Source organism: Octopus sinensis, linkage group LG13, assembly GCF_006345805.1.
Source record: "Octopus sinensis linkage group LG13, ASM634580v1, whole genome shotgun sequence".
Taxonomy (NCBI): Eukaryota; Metazoa; Mollusca; class Cephalopoda; order Octopoda; family Octopodidae; genus Octopus; species Octopus sinensis.
The window spans coordinates 8,746,874-8,768,137 of NC_043009.1; the positions used below are offsets into that span (position 1 = coordinate 8,746,874).

The 21,264-nt window shown below is 37.6% G+C and overlaps 1 protein-coding gene across 3 annotated transcripts in view; it reads left to right on the forward strand.

Annotated features, from left to right (window-relative positions):
* Positions 1-17,949, forward strand: part of LOC115218400 — a 214,951-nt gene extending 197,002 nt beyond the window's left edge. For all 3 annotated transcript variants that reach the window (XM_029788189.2, XM_036508141.1, XM_036508142.1), the window contains 3 exons: positions 8,386-8,467; positions 11,690-11,851; positions 15,031-17,949. In XM_029788189.2, the coding sequence (XP_029644049.1) occupies positions 8,386-8,467; positions 11,690-11,851; positions 15,031-16,443 (1,657 nt within the window). In that variant the 3' untranslated portion in view covers positions 16,444-17,949. The remainder of the gene's footprint in view (positions 1-8,385; positions 8,468-11,689; positions 11,852-15,030) is intronic.
* Positions 17,950-21,264: the final 3,315 nt, after the last annotated feature.

The following is a 21,264-nucleotide window of genomic DNA, read 5'->3' on the forward strand; positions in this document are numbered from 1 at the left end:
TTAGGATGTTGTACTCAAGATTATAAGATTGTGGTTTCAATTCCCTGATCAGGTAGTGCATTGTGTCCTTGGGCAAGACATTGTGTTCTTGGGCAAGACACTTCATTTCACATTGTTCCAGTTCACTCAGCTGTAAATGAGTTCCAGCAATAACTGGAGAGTTAACCCTACTGTGGACTGGTGCTCTATCCAGAGGGAAGTGTTGTAATCTCAGTTACTTATGTGCCATAGAAACCAAGTTAAGTTCCTGCCTTCTGAGTCCTGGGGCTCATTGCAGACATAAGTGTATTTAATTAGAACTACTTTTATGAAAGGTTTAAAAGAATGCGAGAGAGAAAGAGTAATTGTGGATATGAAAATAATTTATGACCATTATGATGTATGTTTGACTTGCCCCACTGCATGAAATTTGCGATTAGCTGAGTCTAGGAGCCAGTTCTGATTCCTGATTGAAGCCAAATTCTCTTCACTTATTTATGTCCTCGACATGAAGGGGATATGAATGCCATTACTTATCGTTTACCCTTTTCAAAAAGAAAAAAATTGAGCAATCACATATTTACTCTTTTACTTGTTTCAGTCATTTGACTGTAGTCATGCTGGAGCACCGCCTTTAGTCAAGCAAATCGACCCCAGGACTTATTCTTTGGAATCCTAATACTTATTCTGTCGTTCTCTTTTGCTGAACCGCTAAGTTACAGGGACGTAAACACACCAGCATGGGTTGTCAAGCGATGTTGGGTGGACAAACACAGACACACAAACATATACACACATATGCATACATATACATATATATGACGGGCTTCTTTCAGTTTCCATCTACCAAATCCACTCACAAGGCTTTGGTTGGCCCGAGGCTATAGTAGAAAACACTTGCCCAAGGTGCCACGCAGTGGGACTGAACCCAGAACCATGTGGTTTGTAAGCAAGCTACTTACCACACAGCCACTCCTATGCCTATGCAAAAAAAAAATTTTTTATTTTGGTTAAAACTTGTGCAATGTATAAAAAGTAAAAAATTATAACTAACACAGAAGACAACGTCTTTACACCCAAACAATGGAGCCTCTACACAGTCATTCAACATACTAGAAATAGCAGTTGAATTTCCCTCAAACCATACCCTATAACTCTGTGGTTAAGAAGCTCGTTTTGCAACCATGTGATTGCAGGTTCAGTCCTACTGCACAGTACCTTAAGGAAATATCTTTTTCAATAACCCCAGGCTGACCAAATACCTTGTGAGAAATTTGGTTGATGGAAAGTGTGTGTGTGTGTTTGTCCCTACAACCACCAGTGTTCATTTGTTTGTGTCCCTGTAACTTATCAGTTCAGCAAAAAGAGACTAATAAAATGAATACCAGACTTAAAACAAGAACTTGGTTCAATCTGTTTGACTGTACCCTTCAAGGCAGTGCTCCAGTTTGGCCTCATCCTTCTGACTGAAAAAAAAAAGCCAATAAAAGATATATTAAAACAAAAAGGATGTTGATTAAGGCTAAGAAAAAAAATGGGATGGTCACGTTTGTAATGTCTTTGTTCATTAGTTTGTTTGATCAGAACTGACCTGGGGCTGAACACAAATAATAGTGAAACTTCAGTGTAGTCTTTTGATGCCATCAGTAGACGAAACAAAATCTCACTCAACTAGAAGAAGTTTCTAGAATGTTTTGAAATTCTTAAGAACTGAATGTCTGCCTTAAATAATATAGATTGAATAACCAAAGCCAGGATTTTGATCAAAGAATTCTTTGATGACTTATTGCCTTGACATACATTTACTTTGTCTGGGTTGATAAAAACTACTTAAAATCATCATCATCATCATCACCATTGTCATTGTTGTTATGGGGAAATTATTATTATTGCTATTATTAGTAGTAGTAGTAGCAGCAGCAGTAGTAGTGGTAGTAGTAGTGGTAGTAGTAGTGGTAGTAGTAGTAGTAGTGGTAGTAGTAGCAGTAGTAGTAGCAGCAGCAGTGTCAGTAGTAGTAGTTGTAAGGTGGTGAGCTGGCAGAATCATTAGCATGCTTAGCAGCATTTCATCCATCTTTTATGTTCTGAGTTCAAATTCCACTGAGGTTGACTTTGCCTTTCATCCTTTCAGGATACACACACACACACACACACACACACACACATATCTATATATATATATATATATATATACACACACACACACACACACATATCTCTATATATATAAACAGCAAAATGTCTGTGTGTGTGTGTGTGTATCCTTTATACAAATCTACAATTTTTCAGTTAGAGGGCTCGCACTTTCTATGGTCATTCAAAACCGTCCCAGGGTGGTCGTGCACATCTTTACATTTCCCTAGTCACCCCGCAAAGCCATTAAAAAAAACAATAGAAGTGACTCTTTTGTGAATTTTCTATCCAAAACCTAATCAAAATGCCCAAAACTTGATACGCCAATTGAATGCCAGCTAGCTGTATGTGATTGGTTGGAGATTTGGACAGTACTCGCGTGTATGTGCGCACGCACGCAGCTGTATATGCATGCACTAGCACTATCACACACACACACACACACACACACATATATATATAATTGTTAATTATTTGCAGGACCTCTTATAGAATCAAGGTATTTTAATAATAATGACACCAAGGTAGGGTCGAGAGCAGCATATCTGTGTATCAAGAGTTTATGTGAATACTCACATACACACTAATGTATATACGAACTTGTGCTATCACTTACATATACATGCACATGGATTGATCAATATAAGTATCCACGTATAGGTAAAATCACACACATGTATATTCTGGTATGCAGTCTGTGGCCCACAGTTCGTGGCCAGATCCAATGTAGGGAAGGTTTCGAATGCGGTATTGTATAAATAATAACATGAATAGGCTGAGGTTCACTATAGCTGTTTCAGACACGGGTTTTTTGGGGGGGAAGGGACTTTCATTGGGGTTTTTTGTTTTTTAGGAACAAATCAATTACATTAAATATATTATATTAAGGCGGCGAGCTGGCAGAAATGTTAGCACGCTGGGCGAAATGCATAGCCATATTTTGTCTGTCTTTATGTTTTAAGTTCAATTTCTGCCGTGGTCGACTTTGCCTTTCATCCTTTCAGGGTCGATAAATTAAGTACCAGTTACGCACTGGGGTCGATGTAATCGACTTAATCCATTTGTCTGTTCTTTTTTTGTCAACTCTGTGTTTAAGCCCCTTGTGGGTAGTAAAGAAATATATATTATATGTAAGTATAGTATTTCTAGAATACCTTTACTCGTAGGTCTGAAGAGCAGAACTAGGACTAATCACAATCACCATCATCATCAACATCTGTCTCTGCTGTAGTTTCTCTAGTGTTTCAAATGGTATGATGAAGGATAACAGTGAAATTTAAGGGGTTTTTATTTTTTCTGTGGTGGGTGGGATGTGAAGAGTTTTATCATAATCATTGTCCTACTTCTGTTCAATGCACTTTGTTGTTCTTTGTAAAGAATTTGGCCTTTCATTATTGGTTTTATTAGCTTTGATGGAAGAGTCTGAGAACGAAAATCAGCCGTTAACAGAGGCAGCTGTACAAACAGACAACTTGTCAAATTTTCTGAGTGACAAATAGACATGGCAGATAACATCACCTCATATTTTTCCTTGTAGTCGTTTCACTAAACTATTTTCTCACCAGTTGAGATGAAAGCCTCTCTTTCTGAGACTGTTTGAGAAGTTACTAATATTTCAGTTCATATTCAGCTGGGGGAGTGCCTGGTCCCAAAGGTTGCTGGTTTAGTAAGTGGCCATGTAGCTACTGTCAGAGATTATTTTAATAATAGTCTTGACATTAAAGTTCACTTTAAAACACAGAAGCAATCACACCATCATATAACCTTATCTCATCTCACACCATTACATTCTCTTGTTAAGGATCCCTTAATTCCACAATCTGTTCTCTCTAAACTTGACTGGCGTGGAGGTTCTATTTTTTCTTTTTCTTTTTCTTTAAATACTTATGTATTTTGAAGCAAAGAAAGACAAAAACAAAAAAGAAATAACATTGAATTATTTCAATGAACTTTTCAAGTAAACCATTGGACAAATATTTGAAAAGCAAAATAATATAACGATCAGTGCAGGCATGGTTGTGTGGTTAAGAAGATTGCTTCCCAACCACATGGTTCTAGGTTCTATCCCACTGCATGGCACCTTGAGCAAGTGTCTTCTACTATAGCCCCAAATTAATCATAGCCTCATGAGTGGACCTGAAACTGATAGAAGCCTGTCGTATATATGTAAATGGGTGTGTCTGTGAATGTATGTTTGTGTCTCCTTATCTTCACATTGCATGATGTTTGTAAATGATCCTCACTCTCATTACAAAACAGTATCATGTCCAGTATTCTGTGAGGATGTGCCTGGTCATGGGTCATGCCTCAATAAACTCCATCCAGCTTGTGCAAGTATGGAATAGTGAACATTAAGATAATGATGATGATGATGAACATGATTGTGATGCCACTGTCCATGATGATGACATTTTTAAATGGGGAAAAAAAAACTGAATGATAATTTTATTTTTATATTTATTTTATATTTATTTATTTATTTTATTTTATATTTATATTTATTTTATATTACTGTGAAAAGCTTCTATAGTTTTTTAAGTGCATAGTGCCCACAAAATCAACCAAAATTGATCCAGAGAGGGGAAGATGGGGTGGGGGTAAAGAAAAACTTCTTTTTTTTTTTTTGTTATATATAGCATTTCCAAGGGCACCATGAAAAAAACAATCTGAAAAATCCCTGTCAAAATGGAGAAATTCAAACTTGTTGGTGCTTCCTAATTCCAACATCCACCAAAGTCTTTATAGTTTGTTTACTTGTTTGTTTTTCTAAAACAGTAAAAGGGACATTTACCATTCTGTTCTGCTGTATGTTTGAGAAGCTCACTTTGCAGCCATGTAGTTTGGGGTTCAGCCCCACAGCGTAGCACCTTGGTCAAGTGTCTTCTAAAATAATCCCGGGCTAATTAATGCTTTAGGAATGAATTTGGTAGAAGGAAACTGTGTGGAAGCCCATCACATATGTATGTGTTTGGGTTTGTCCCCACACCATCACTTGACAACCAGTGTTGATTTGCTTACAACTCAATAACTTAGTGGTTTGGCAAAAGAGACCAATGGAAGTAGTGCCAGACTTCAAAATAAACGCTGAGGTTGATTTGTTTTGACTAAACCTTTAAATGCAGTGCTCCATTATGGCCAAAATCCAATGCTCAAATTGAGTAAAAGGCATGTTTCAGTTCTATATCAAAAAACAGTATCAACTAACAAGAACTGAATATGTTTCTTTCTTCGAGTGAGTCAAACATCTTTCCACCCATGGCCATGGTGTCCCATTAAGTTGTAAGGTGATGAGCTGGCAGAATCATTAGCATGCTGGACAATATGCTTAGCAGCATTTCGTCCATCTTTTATGTTCTGAGTTCAAATTCCGCTGACAAAAGCAAAAAAGAAATAACATTGAATTATTTCAATGAACTTTTCAAGTAAACCATTGGACAAATATTTGAAAAGCAAAATAATATAACGATCAGTGCAGGCATGGTTGTGTGGTTCGGAAGATTACTTCCCAACCACATGGTTCTAGGTTCCATCCCACTGCATGGCACCTTGAGCAAGTGTCTTCTACTATGGCCCCAAATTAATCATGGCCTCATGAGTGGACCTGAAACTGATAGAAGCCTGATTAAACAAAAACAAAAAAGGTAATGGTCATCATTTTAGTTGTAAGGTCTTAAAGGAAAATACTTATCTAAAGTCAAAGGAAAGTACTTATCCAACAACTGCTTGTATTGTCTCTGTCGCCAGTGTGTAATGTGAGAACAAGAGAGAGTTTCAAGTCCCAAGGAAATTAGTTCAGCTACCATACTGGACTAGTTAAGGATATGGTCTCTTCCAAATATTTCCTGGTTGACACAGGAGCCAGTGTCAGTATTTGGCCTTCACGGTTTACTTCTTCTAAACCCCAACCATCTAACGTGTTCTTTACATTTAATTTGTATAAATATTCTGTTTGCATGTGTTGTTTGCGCTTTGCCAGCTCTTGTGTGGCTCTTTTATTCTGGAGCCTAAGTTACATTTTAAGGCATGGCTGTGTGGTAAGGAATTTGCTTACCAATCACATGGTTCCAGGCTCAGTCCCACTGCATGGTACCTTGGGCAAATGTCTTCTACTATAACCTTGGGCCAACGAAAGCCTTGTGAGTGGATTTGGTAGACAGAAACTGAAAGAAGCTCATCGTGTGTGTGTGTATATATATATATGTATGTATGTATATAACTATATGTGCTTGTTTGTGTCTGTGTTCGTCCCCCTACCACCATTTGACAGCTAATGTTGATTTGTTTACATTCCTATAACTTAGTAGTTCAACAAAAGAGACTGATAGAATAAGTACGAGGCTTAAAAAGAAAATAAGTACTGGGGTTGATTAGTTTGACTAAAATTCATCGAAGCTGTGCTCCAGCATGGCCACAGTCTAATGACTGAAACAAAGTATAAAAGATTTTTTTTTAAATCCCTTCTCCTTGGAGCATGAGGCCATGAACAACTTTTCTCCCCTGTTTTTGACTCTGATCTGTAATGCCTTCCTTTCTCAGTCCCTGTTGGTTTTGAATTGCCATCAATGCTTCTGTAACTTAGGGTTTTCCTTTGTAGAGATGCTGTCTTTAAACAAACCCATTTTTACTTTTGGGAAGAGGTGAGCCATATTAGTCAGGCATCTATCCCTTGGCCTGTCAAGCATGGGAGGCCTTCCTAGGCACTTGCACTCCACTGGTATAGCTCCCAGGGTCATTAAGGTACGCAGGCCAATACCTCTCCCCCTCCCCCTCCTACCTCTGCAAGAAGGACTGGACCTTGTGGTGAAAATGCTTTAATTACCCCAATATAATTAGGACTTTTACTACTTAAGAAATTCATACTAACAACATTGGAATATGAGAAGGGGATTTTGTTTTAATTTCCACCTAAATTTCTTAGAAAGAAAAATCATATTACGTAATTTTATTTCTCTATCTTTATTCATCTAAAGTAGAATAAAATGGTAGACTGGAATTCATCTTGAGATACAGTTTTAATAAATCTTACATTCAAAACCACTGTAAGTGGTAAAAGTAAAGTTACCTTTTTGTATCATACTGACTCATAAGGGCCAGTTTCCCAGTTTCCGTGGCATGGAAACTGGATGGGACACCAGTCTGTCACAGGGTTACTCCTTTTTGCCAGCTGAGTGGACTGGAGCAACGTGAAATGAAGGGTTTTGCTCAAGAACGCAATACATTGCCTGGTTCAGGATCTTCTAAGTGTGTTACTTGAAATAGATAAGGGTACCAGAGTAGCATCAGGACTGGTTCTTTGGGTAAGGAATGACCGAATAATCTAGATGTGAAGTCTTATATAATAATGAAATTATTGTCTACAGTGCTCAGGTGCACCACAAATTGTCAGAAAGTGCGTATGAGTGAGATACATGCGTGTATGTGTGTGTATGGAGGGGAGGAAATCAGGTGTAGTGTTCGTGAATCCCAGGAAGCATGGAAGTTTTGAAGGATGCAGTGCTCCAACAACTAACAACTGATGCCGGCAGTTTGTTCCATGCTTCAGCAACCTGCCAGAATGAGATGAGTGAGATTGGATGTTTGGATGCTGGCAATACGACATGGCTAACTTGACATTGAACTTGTTTTGGCAACAGACACTGGACACACGGACACACAAGAACATACACATACAAATAGAGATGGGAAGAGCAAGAGAGATATTACAGTTTATTAATTGAACATGACTGACATAAACACTTTCTCTCTTCCTTATACAACATAGAGAGAGAAATCTGCTCAGACACCATAAACACAGAAAGTAAGGTGTAGGGAGAATGAATGAAAGAAACATCAAAACATTTGATGCTAGATACATCAGTGTCACCAAAACATCTCATTCCCCTTTATTCCACATTCCCTTTTTCTGGCCTTGCCAAAAAACACATGGCTCAAGGGTGTCCCCTTTCCTCTTCAGGAAAAGAGGTACCTTGCTAAACTATAAAAATAATAAACTCAACATAACCAATCTCACCTGTACAGGTAACATGTTATAAAGATTAATTTTGTTGATTACACACTGCTTTTACCCAAGAATTGGTCTCCAACTGAGTCCAAAGAAAATCAATAACAGACATATCAATATTTCTGTAGGTAATAAGTTAATTTTGCTAAAAAACATGGTTGTGTTTTCCTCTTTTACATAGCATCTTTTTTTTTTTTATTTATATAATCTTTTTCTCGTCATTTATTTATTTATTTACTTACTTTTTTTGTTTTTCTAATTTCTCTTTGAAGAAAACTAGTGCCATGCCGCCGTAAATATAATGGTATTGAAATTGACTGTCGTATTGATAACCTGCCCAGTTTGCCAGACGAGGTAAGCTATGAAGCTTTTAGCAGAAAATTTTCTTTCATTCTTTCTCTCTCTCCCTCTCTCTCTCCCTCTCTCTCTCCCCTCTCTCTCTATATATATATATGCATACACACATACATTTTAACATCAAACACGGCCTACAACCAATATGTATTCAACATATGAAATTTGATAATAATTGGAGCACCCATAAAATGTAGACATCTTGTAAAATTATTATCATTATTGTTATTATTATTATTATTATTATTGTTATTATATGGTGAAGAAAAATAAGCTGTAAACATGGAATAAATTGTCCTGTTTTAGGGACATGTCAGACTTCATAGAAAAGCTAGTTGCTATCATATATATATATATATATATATATATTTATATATATATATATATATATAATGTATGTATGTATGTATATCTACAGATATTAAACATGAGAATGCTAAATGTGAGGATTTCAAATTTAGAAAAAGAATCAAAATTCCAAAAGCTTCAAAGACTGAAAACTCAGACTGTTGAATGCCATAGGGTTGTAAGATCAAAACTCTGAATTTTGAACTGTTTTAAAGCAAAATTAGGAGAAAATTGGACATAAATGACATTTATTTACAGATATAAAATTGGATTTATTTCAGAAACATGTTCACCGTCTTTTATTCTGCTTATTCAAAATAACAAATGCAAGAGAGATATAGTGAGCTTATTTCAAAAAAAGCAAACTGTGTGTTATGGTGATATGATATATCACATATGGAACTGGTTTATTGAAGTAGATTTTTTCTATGGCTGGATGCCCTTCCTATCACCAACCTTCACCCGTTTCCAAACACAGTAATATTACCCCATGGCCAGACATGTTTTCATAGTTTAGAAATGAACTACACTGCTTGTTAGGTTACACGTAATTGTTCATAGCTATTGTGCAATGTCAATCAAGGAGATACAAATACAACCAAACACATACATGTGTGCATGCACACACACACACACCACACACACACACATGTATGTGTGTGACTTAGTGGTTAGGGTGATGTACTCATAACTGTAATATTGGAGGTTCAATTCTTGGACTGAGTATCATGTTTTCTCTTTGACCAAGGCACTCCGTTTTATATTGCTTTAGTCGACTTGACTGAAAATGAGTGCCAACCAATTGCTGGTGCAGATCTCTCTACCCTCCAGCTGTCACAGCCCCAATGTTCCACTGGGTCAAGGACAAGAAGCTCAGAGGATGGTTAACACTATATTGGTACCGAAAACAATTACATGGCACAGACTAACATGTCATACTCATTTGCCAGTGAAGACTATATCTCGCGTGTGTATATATATATGACTCCAACCCATGCCAGCATGGACAACGGACATTAAATGATGATGATGATGAAGATCATATATATATTTCTTTACTACCCACAAGGGGCTAAACACAGGGAGGACAAACAAGGACAGACAAAGTCGATTATATCGACCCCAGTGCGTTACTGGTACTTAATTTATTGACCCCGAAAGGATGAAAGGCAAAGTCGACCTTGGCGGAATTTGAACTCAGAACGTAACAGCAGACGAAATACGGCTACGCATTTCGCCCGGCGTGCTAACGATTCTGCCAGCTCGCCGAAGATCATATACATATATATATATATACCACCACCACCACCACCAACCGATCATGGCCGTTGCCAGCCTCCCCTGGCACCTGTGCTGGTGGCACGTAAAAAGCACCCACTACACTCACGGAGTGGTTGGCGCTAGGAAGGGCATCCAGCCATAGAAACACTGCCAGATCAGACTGGAGCCTGGTGCAGCCTCCTGGCTTCCCAGACCCTGGTCGAACCGTCCAACCCATGCTAGCATGGAAAACAGACGTTAAACGATGATGATATATATATATAATATATCATTATCATTAGCTGAGGTCGACTTTTCCTTTTATCCTTTCAGGGTATCACCTGTCTATATCCAGACAGGTGATACCCTGTCAGGGTCAATAAAATAAGTACCAGTTGAGTATTGCAGTCAATGTAATCAACTTAGCCCCCACAAAAAACTTTCAGGTCTTGTGCCTATGGCAGAAAGGATTATCATCATTTAAGGTCCACTTTTTCCATGCCTGCCTGGTTTAGACAGAATTTTTCGAGGCAGGCTTCCTACTGCCAGGTACTCTTCTTATTGCCAACCCTCACCTGTTTCCAGATGGTAATATTTTCCCATAGCTAGAATATTTAGACGCGTTTTACAAAGAAGAATGGAAACAAACAACCTTGCTTATATGATGATATGCATTTACAACCATCATGTCATGTCTAGACAAGATACTCCTACAATGCACATGTGCATGCAATAGGCTTCTTTCAGTTTCTGTCTGACAAACCCACTCACAAGGCTTTTGTAAGCCCAGGTCTGTTGTAGAAGACCCGAGGTGCCATGCACTTGAACTGAACCTGAAACCAAATGCTTGGGAAGCAATCTTCTCAACCACACAGCCACACTAGCTTGTTCCCCCATATACATATCATCATCATCATCATCAACATTTAACACCTGTTTTCCATGCTAGCATGGGTTGGACGGCTTGACAGGAACTAGAAAATGCCAGGGGGGCCACACCAGTTTCCATAGTTTGTTTTAGCCTAATTTCTATGACTGGATGTTCTTCCAAATGCCAACCACTTTACAGAGTGTACTGGGTGCTTTTTACATGGCACCTTGGTTTTTAGATTTCAGTTCTGTTGTGCTGGGCAGGTCTTATTGAGTACAGCAATGTGTCCCATATCTCGGTCATCTATCATCTCCTTCATAAGGCTCACCATTTTGAAACTGGACTTTAATACTTTGTCCATATATATATATATATATATATATCATTGGTTGGCCATCTGGATGGCCAGATAACCGAAGAGATGGTGGTGTGGATTTCCACCTCAGCATCCGAAACTGCTACTGAATAATTGTCACATATTATTTTACAGATAAATTCCTCTATTTACATAATATTGAGGTCTTTTTCTTTCTTTTGTTATCTTATCGTTTTTACCAATATATATATATATATATAAAATACAAAAATGGGACAAGAACGCAAAACATCCAGACAGGTGATAGAAAAAAAGGGACGCCTATTGAAAGATTACAATTTCTTATCCAGTAACACCTGTCATTTAATACGATTTTCATAGGATTTTTAAATTTAACGTTGCCTATTTTTAAATATCTTTTCTTCAGCCACTCTACTATGATGATGAATTTGATCGGAAATCTATACGACGTCATCTCCCTTCAACCAAGAGTTATGATTCAGATGACCGCTGTTCAGTTCACACACAGAACTCACCTACAGCTGAAACACCTCTAATTACTGAACCGAAGAAACGTAATAAAACCAATGTAAGTAAATTGTTGTATTTCTGATACTTTTATGTTTTTTATTCTCATGAATGGAGAGATGGAAACAGCTGTAGAGCAAGACATTTGTTTCTGACCCTCGGTCATAAGTTAACCTCTCATCAACTAACATAAAACCACCTTCCTCAAAACTCCTTTTGTTCCTTTTCGAGCCATGCCTGGCTCATAAGGGCCGGTTTCCTTGGCGTAGAGGTTCCCCCACCTGGACGGGACGCCAATCCATCGCAGGTGAGCTGCAAGATGCAGGAGGAAAGAGTGAGAGAAAGTTGTGCTGAAAGAGTCAGCAGAAGTTTGCCATTTCCTTCTGCCGGAGCCGCATAGAGCTTAGGTGTTTCACTCATAAACACACACATTGCTCGGTCTGAGATTCAAACCCGCGATCCCTCAACCGTGAGTCCGCTGCTCTAACCACTAGGCCATGTGCCTCCACTTCCTCAATAATACTCCCACCTCCCTCAGTTGAAGTGTCTTGTTTTGCAAGTTACTTGGTAACCTCAATGGTGCTGGTTCCACATAAAAAGCACACAGTACACTCTATAAAGTGTCTGGCATTAGAAAGAGTATCCAGCTGTAGAAACCATGCTAAAATAGATGTAGGCACTCAGTATAGTCTTCTGGCAATCCAGTTCCTGTCAAACTGCCCGACCCATGCCAGCATGGAAACTGAACATTAAATAGTAATAATGATAATGTTGTGTAAAGCTGCTTAGTTAAAACTAAATGAGGCAAAGCCTGAGGTTCTCTAGAGCACACACAGTCAAAGAATTTGTTATTTCAAAATCAAGGATTTTCTTTTCACCCAAGTTTTCAAAGACAAGACAGCACTGATGTTTGATTTTACTGTCCTGTGTATCAATATATTTCCCTGGTGTATGTGTGTTGTATGTAATACACTTTCCCAGTTTCTTTCAACCACCAAAGAATTTTGGAAATTATGAAAGGAAAGCTTTATGTTACTCACAACAAGAGTAACTAAATGCCTGTTTTTTTAATAGTATTTTACTCTTTTACTTGTTTCAGTCATTTGACTGTGGCCATGCTGGAGCACTGCCTTTAGTCGAGCAAATCGACCCCAGGACTTATTCTTTGGAAGCCTAATACTTATTCTATCGGTCTCTTTTGCCGAACCACTAAGTTACGGGTATGTAAACACACCACCATTGGTTGTCAAGCGATGTTGGGGGGACAAACACAGACACACAAACATATATATATATATATATATATATATATATACATATATACAACAGGCTTCTTTCAGTTTCTGTTTGGGCAAGTGTCTTCTACTATAGCCTCGGGGCGACCAAAGCCTTGTGAGCGGATTTGATAGACGGAAACTGAAAGAAGACCATCGTGTATATGTGTGTGTGCGTGTGTGTGTATGTATGTATGCATGTGTGTGTGTGTATGTTTGTGTGTCTGTGTTTGTCCCCTACCAACATTGCTTGACAACCAATGCTGGTGTGTTTACATCCCCGTAACTTAGTGGTTCGGCAAAAGAGACCGATAGAATAAGTACTGGGCTTACAAAGAATAAGTCCCGGGGTCGATTTGCTCGACTAAAGGCGGTGCTCCAGCATGGCCGCAGTCAAATGACTGAAACAAGTAAAAGAGTAAAAATATCATCTGTTGGTAAGCAACAGATTTTTTCCAAAGCAATTTCCAATCTCTTCTGAATGGTTAAAATTCTATTTGTGTGACCGTCTGACTAAACTGGATTTTGTTTTTCTGTCTGTTGACAAGAATAACTCCAAGACTAATGCAATGATCTATACTGCATAACAAGATAAAAAAAGATTTGATTTGCTTGTAAAACATCTAATTAATGTTCTATATAGCTTTTATTTTTTTTATGAACCTGAATATATATCTACTCTTTCCTTCACACACATACATTCGTGCACACAGTTTTTTCCCCTCCTTTCTGTTTTCTCTCTGTTATCTCTTCCTTCACTCTCTCTTCCTATTTCACTCTCTCTCTCCATATATATATATATATATATATATATATATATATATACACACACACACACATATATATATATATATATATCATCATCATCATCGTTAACGTCTGCTTTCCATACTAGCATGGCTTGGACGTATGACTGAGGGCTGGCGAACCAGATGGCTGCACCAGGCTCCAATCTTGATCTGGCAGAGTTTCTACAGCTGGATGCCCTTTCTAATGCCAACCACTCTGAGAGTGTAGTGGGTACTTTTTACATGCTACCAACACGGGGACCAGTCAGGTGGTACTGGCAACGACCTCGCTCGAATCTTTTTACACATGCCACCAGCACGGGTGCCAGTAAGGTAATGCTGGTAACGATCATGCTCAAATAGTGCGTTTTACATGCCACCGGCACGGAAGCCAGTTAGCCGCTCTGGCAATGATCACACTCGGATGGTGCTCTTAGCACCCTACTAGCATGGGCACAAGTGCCAGTAAGGCGACGCTGGTAACGATCACACTTGAATGGCGCCTTTTATGTGCCACTGGCACGGAAACCGGTTACCTGCTCTGTCAACGATCACACTCGTATGGTGCTCTTTGCATCCCACTAGCACGGATGCCAGTTATCGAATTTGATATATATATATTTAAGAAAATAGGAAAATAGAGATAATTAGATTAATAATTATTTATCAATTACAAAATTGGACATCATCTGTGACAACTGTTTCAATTCAAGACTTTAGAAATTAATTAGTATAATTATGTTTTTATATACTAATTAATTTCTAAAGTCTTGAATCGAAACAGCTGTCAGAGACAATGTCCAGTATTGTAATTAATAAATAATTATTAATTTAATTAGCTTTATTTTCTTATTTTCTTAAAAATATTTATAAACCCCAGTTTATCTATTTACCTTACAGTTTAATATTAAATGTAATATTCAATAGTTTTTGTAATAGGTAATAAACCAGTATATTCATAGGATTTTATTATCCTTTAATGAGGTTTTTAGCCTCTAATTGAACTTTTACACACACACACACACACACATATATATATAAATCTTCCCCCTCTATTCTCTCACTCTCCGCCCCCCATTGTTTCCTGTTTTGTCACCAGTTTATTTTGCTATTCAATGCTTGCCTGCACCCAAAATTATTTCTTCCATTTGTTTGAATAATGTTTAATTTTTTTCCAGAAAGCACACAGTCCAAAACTATCTCGTAACCAGCAACCTTCCATCATGGAAAAAAGAACATCAGCAACTTGGTCACCACGCAGTAGTACTAACTTGGAAGGCCTCCCAACCGAAGTTTACCTTGACGGTTCTCGTAGTTCCCCCGTAACACTCAGCAAACCAATCCGTACAAGACAGATGCCTGTTTTTAATGTTGGTGATTCTCAGTGTCCCGTCGGACGTCAACAACCGTCATTACTTGACACCCATTACATGCCGGGTGAGGATTGGGGACTCGTTCAGGACAGCATAGAAACCATTCATCCCATTAGACCACTCAACGATGGCTATTCCTATGTTATTCCGGATACTAATTCCTATTCAGGCTGGACAAGCCATTCATCTCTCGACACCCCATCTAATGGAAACAATAATGGTGCAGGAAGCAATGGCAATCTTTTGTATTCACTCAATGGTTTGAGTTCAACAACAATTGACAGTCAAGGCGAAACTGTGTCCAGCCATTACAATTCTTCTCCTTACCACATGTCACCACCTAAAGATCTGTATTTTTCTTCTCAAAGCTCAATAGATAACATTGGGCATCAGAGTAACAAAGTGAGTCTTCTTGACCTACATGACCTCGAAGAAGAGTGTGAACCAGTCACTACTAATGGTGACTTCCATTTCAATAACATACAGAATCCAGTGCCTGGTAATACTGATGTATACCCACCACCCAGAGGTAGACAACGCAGTAATGATAAATTCTCGAAAGAGCCAGATGCTCATTCAAAGTTTGAGCCTTTGTCCAAACTTGATGAACAGATTTTGCTCAAAGAAGGTGGGGATTGCATTGCACTGAAAACATACAAGACTAATGCCAACTGCAAGAGTGATCCTGCTTTGGTGAAAGTGAGACTTCCAGAAGAGAGAAATGGAGAACTGCCTCCAATGTTAAATCGCTTCATGGCACACCATGAATTAATTCCTTACCATTCCACAGCGCTTCCAATGCAAGGAAACTCTGAACCCCCTCCATATTGTGTCAAAGATCTTATAAAACAATCTGAGGACGTTAAAAATGATGGCTCAGACTATTTCATAAGAGATAGGAACACTTCTTGTGATAATAACAGTAAAAAAAAAAGTTACAGCCCTAAAAAGAAGAATTCTGGTGGTGCCAATCACAGTAGTTTTGGCAACAAGGGCAATAAAAGTAATAGTGTACATTCAAAAAAACCTGACAACCCTCACAGCATTCGAAAGAGGCCTGATCGCAAAGCACTTCCTTCTTCGAAAGAAAAATCAAATGAACTAAAAACTTTTGCTTCTGCACGGACTACTGATGGACCCACATTACCTGAGGAACTCCCCGCGCATTATTTTAGGGACCCAGAAATCACTCCTGACCTTCCTACAACAGACCTCTAATATCTTCCCCACCAACTTTTCTTTTCTTTTCCTTTTTTTTTTTCGTGTCAAATAAAAAATATTATTTGTCAAATATTTGCTGATGGATTTCCTGTCCATTTCTCTCCACTGTAATTTTACTTATTCAGAGATTATGTACAGACTTTAATTATTGTATTATTATTATTATTACAACATGTCATGTCATCCAGGAAAACTCCATTGTTCAGACAACAGAACTGTAAGTATTATCGAGTGTAAATATACAATATTTGTATATCACTTCTGAAGAAACTGTGATATCAATACTTGTGAGGTACATTGTGAAATACTTAACATTGATAACATTGTGAAGTACTTAAGTTTGGTATATCACACTGTAAGGTACATAACGTTGGTACACTATTGTGAGGTACTTAACAGTGGTAATTACCTTGTGAGGCACTTAACATTTGTATATTACATTAGTACAATACATTATGAGGTTGTGAGGTACATAGCTTTGGTATATTGCATTACGAGGTACTTAACTTTGGTACATTACATTGTGAAATACATTAAATTGGTACATTTTATTGTGAGGTACACTACATTGCTATTTTACAGTGTGAGGTACATTACATTGGTACACTATATTGTGAGGTACTTAACATTAGTGTATTACATTGTGAGGTACTTAACATTAGTACATTATGTTGTAAGGTACATTACATTGTGAGGCTGTGAGGTACATTAACATTGGTATATTACATTGTGAGGTAGATGACATTGTTAAGTAGCATTAGTACCCTACATTGTGAGATATATGACATTAGTACAGTGCTACTTTACATAGTGAGGTACATTACATAGATACATTACATTGTAAGATTCTTTACACTGGTACGTTGGTATTTTACTTTGTGGAATTTATATAACATTGTTATATAATCTATAAAAAAAAGGATTATATTGAAAAACTGCTGCGAAATATGATAATAAAAATATTAACATTTTTCCAATTTTTCTAATGTAACATTTGGCTAATTATGAATGAACTTGGTGCAGTGGTTTAGAAGTTTGCTTCGGAACCATAAGGTTTGGTCCAATTTTGTGGCAGTTTAGGGAAGTGACTTCTGACAAGGCCATGGATTAAACAATGCCTCGTGAGTGGAATTTGGAAGACAGAAACTGTAGCAGCCCTTGGTGTATGTATTTTGTGTCAATGGATTTCAAATACTTTGCCATATTTGAATCCATAAGGGGGAAGCATCTCTTTCAAGGGACGTAACTCTGATAAATCTTAGCTTTTTTTTTCTTTTTTTTTTGCTAAATGGAAATTGGTAAAAATGTGTACCAGGCTTAAATACTGCAAATCAATGTAATTAATTAAAACGTTTGAAGGTGATGCTCTTGCATGGCCACAGTCCAGTGACTGAAGCCAGTAAGAGAAAATAAAAGAATGATATCAGGTCAGAATAATTCTAATGTAAATATATCTCAAGAGACCCCTCAAACCATCCAAAATAAATCAAAATATTAGCAGAGGTTTTTTTGTTTGTTTTGTTTCTTTTATAACTATGGGTTTGTTGAACCCACAGTTTTACCAAGCTACAAAACTGGAGCTTGGTACAATTAGTATGAAAAAAAAAAAACACAAATGTAAAAAGAAGTCTGTAAAAAGCTGTCAGACAAATTTTGAAAGATATTTTCATCTATTTGTTGATTTTTCACATTCTGTTGAGAATTTTTCAAGTAAAAAAACCAAATCCTGTAATAATTGAGCAGAAAATACTGAAAATGGACTTGTTTATTCTGATGCTTACCTGTGTCTTTACCTGTGGTCAGATTATTGTGAAAATTGGCAAAGAAAATAATTATTTATATGTCTTCATGTAACTCGTCATTTGTTCTACAAAACATTGTACATGTGTGGTTGTTAATTGATTTCGTAGTAACGCAGAGGAAGAAAAATACCATACATGCCGCAAAGAGGATGAAAAGTAATTTAATACTGATGACATCAGTATTAAATTAGTAAAAGTAATTAGTAAAAGGCATGAACATACAACGGTGGTGCCCCAGCATGGCCGCGGTCTTTGGGCTAAAACATTTTTAAGGATTTCAGGATTTATACAAACAACGCAAACCAAAACAATGTTTTTTCCTTTGAACCCAGTTGTAGCTTATGACATTTAGATGTAAGCTGTTATTTCCAGCAGAAATTACATTCTCAGGTGTAGACAAATTTCCACTGCTTGCTTTTGTTCCACGTGTAAATTTTCATTTGTCGGGCTAGAAACAGTAGCTAAATGTCCAGTGTGCATCCACTGTTGTAGTTAATAATCCATTCAAGTCAGTTGATTGGAAAATCAGACGGATCAACTGGAAGAAATTGATATATTGTTTTCTGATTATTATTGCCAAATCCTTTTCTGCTATTAATTCATTGAATAAGTTAAAGGTGTAAGAATTATGAACAGCTATTTTTTCTGGCATTTTCTCTTGCACTTCACTTAATTTAGGCTTTTTGGACACACTTTCTTCACTTTTTACATTTGCAGGTTGTTTCATTAGAAACCTGTCAAGAGAAGTCTGCTTTTTCCTGCCTTTCAAAATGCTATGAAAATGCAGCAGAGAACAGAGTCATTAAATAAAGTTTTGATAAGAATACTACAAAAATAGAATACAAAAAAAGGAAATTTGTTGTTACTGCTAACATCTGTTACAGAATGTAAATAAATGATAGAGGAGGGGATTAAAGTTTTCTTCTTTAGATTAGGGACTTTAAAATGATTAGGAAAAGTGGGGTTTGAATGCTGCTCTTTCAGGCAGTAAGTATAACACTGACAAACACGGTGCCATGCAGATTTGTATTCTACAGGATGTTATAATATAGTTGGTAGTGTGTAGGTTATCTCTTTCTCCGTTTATCCATCTCCTGAATGCTAATCTTACTGGATTTATCTCCCTTTTCTTCCCTTATATGTAAAGTGGTTGGCATTAGGGCATCCAGCCAAATCACACAACTGGAACTTGGTGCAGCTCTAGCCAAATCATTCGACCCATTCCAGCATGGAAAACAGACATCAAATGATGATGATGATGGTATATACTAACAACGGTTTAGTCAGTGTCATTGCCCAAGTTTGTAAGTGGTACTTTATTTTATCAATAGTATCAACAAGTGGAGGCACAATGGCCCATGGTTGAGGAAGCAGCCTCGCGTTCATAGGATCGCAGTTTCGATTCCCAGACTGGGCATTGTGAGTGCTTATTGTTTATCATTTGTTACATCAGGAATATACTTTTACCATTGCTGGATTTATCCCCCTTTGCTAACATATACTTGCGTCTCATTCACTATACACACACACACACATGTATCTGTGTGTGTGTGTATATATATATATTAGGAAGTCAAAAGTTATGGCAGATCATAAAGTGAGCATTGGTTTTGCACCTCTAAAATGCTGAGCAGTATAGGAGATTCATCAAACTCAAATGGCTGAAGGAGTCTTCAGCCATTTGAGTCTCATGAGTCTCCTATACTCCTAACTTTGACCATTTGAGTCTTGCGAGTCATCTTTTTAGGTGTGAAACCAATGGTCGCTCCTATGATAGGCCATAACCTTTGCCTTCCTAAAAAAATATTTTACTGCTCTAATGCTTTTGAGTGCACTTCTTTTCCAGATATATGAATTACTGATGATATATATATATATATCAAAACAGGGACAACTGTGTTGTATGTTTTGTACTGTTTTTTTCGTTGTTTGAAAAAAGTTTGTTTCCATGTTTTTGTTTTTATGTTTTCATTTCTCATTGTGTTCATTTGTTTTTGATGTCCTGTACCCATATATGCATGTATATATACATGTAGATGTAGGTATGTACATATACGTTTGTATATATGCATATATTTATATATTATTTATATTATTATATATATATATATATATATATGTATAGAGAAATTCAACAGGCAATAACAGAAGAATTCAACCGGCAATAACAGAGGAATTCAAGACGGGTTGATCCTGGGAGCTCCTCTATGCTGATGACCTGGCCCTCATAGCAGAATCACTACCGGAACTAGAAAAGAAATTTCGGGTGTGGAAGCTAGGTTTAGAATCGAAAGGCCTTAGAGTCAATGTAGCAAACACCAAAGTCCTAGTAAGTAGGAAGCCAAACACACCACACACTGCTTCAGGTAGGTGGCCCTGCTCGATCTGAAGAAAAGGTGTAGGTAGAAATTCCATAAGATATACCCAGTGTAAGCTATGAACACATAAGAGGTGCAGCACCATCAAAGGGAAATTAACCGAGAAGATAGCTTTTGTGTGCAACAGATGCACAGGGGCAATAGATACCATGGAAATTCAGAAAACAGATTCCATTACACTCCTGGGGGAGAAACTAGAAGTAGTTGATAGTTTCCGCTACCTAGGTGACCAAGTTAGTAGTGGGGGTGGATGCTCAGAGAGTGTCACCACTAGAATATGAATAGCCTGGGCAAAGTTTAGAAAACTCCTACCCCTACTGGTGACAAAGGGTCTCTCGTTCAGAGTGAAAGGTAGATTGTATGATGCATGTGTGCGAACTGCCATGCTTCACGGCAGTGAAACATGGGCTGTGACTGCAGAGGACATGCTTAGGCTTGAAAGAAATGAAGTTAGCATGATCTGCTGGATGTGTAATGTCAGTGTGCACACACAACAGAGTGTTAGCGCCCTGAGAGAAATACTGGACATAAGAAGCATTGGATGTGGTGTGCAAGAGAGACGTCTGTGCTGGTATAGTCATGTACTACGGATGGGTGTGGAGAGATGTGTGAAGAAGTGCCACTCCCAAACAGTTGAA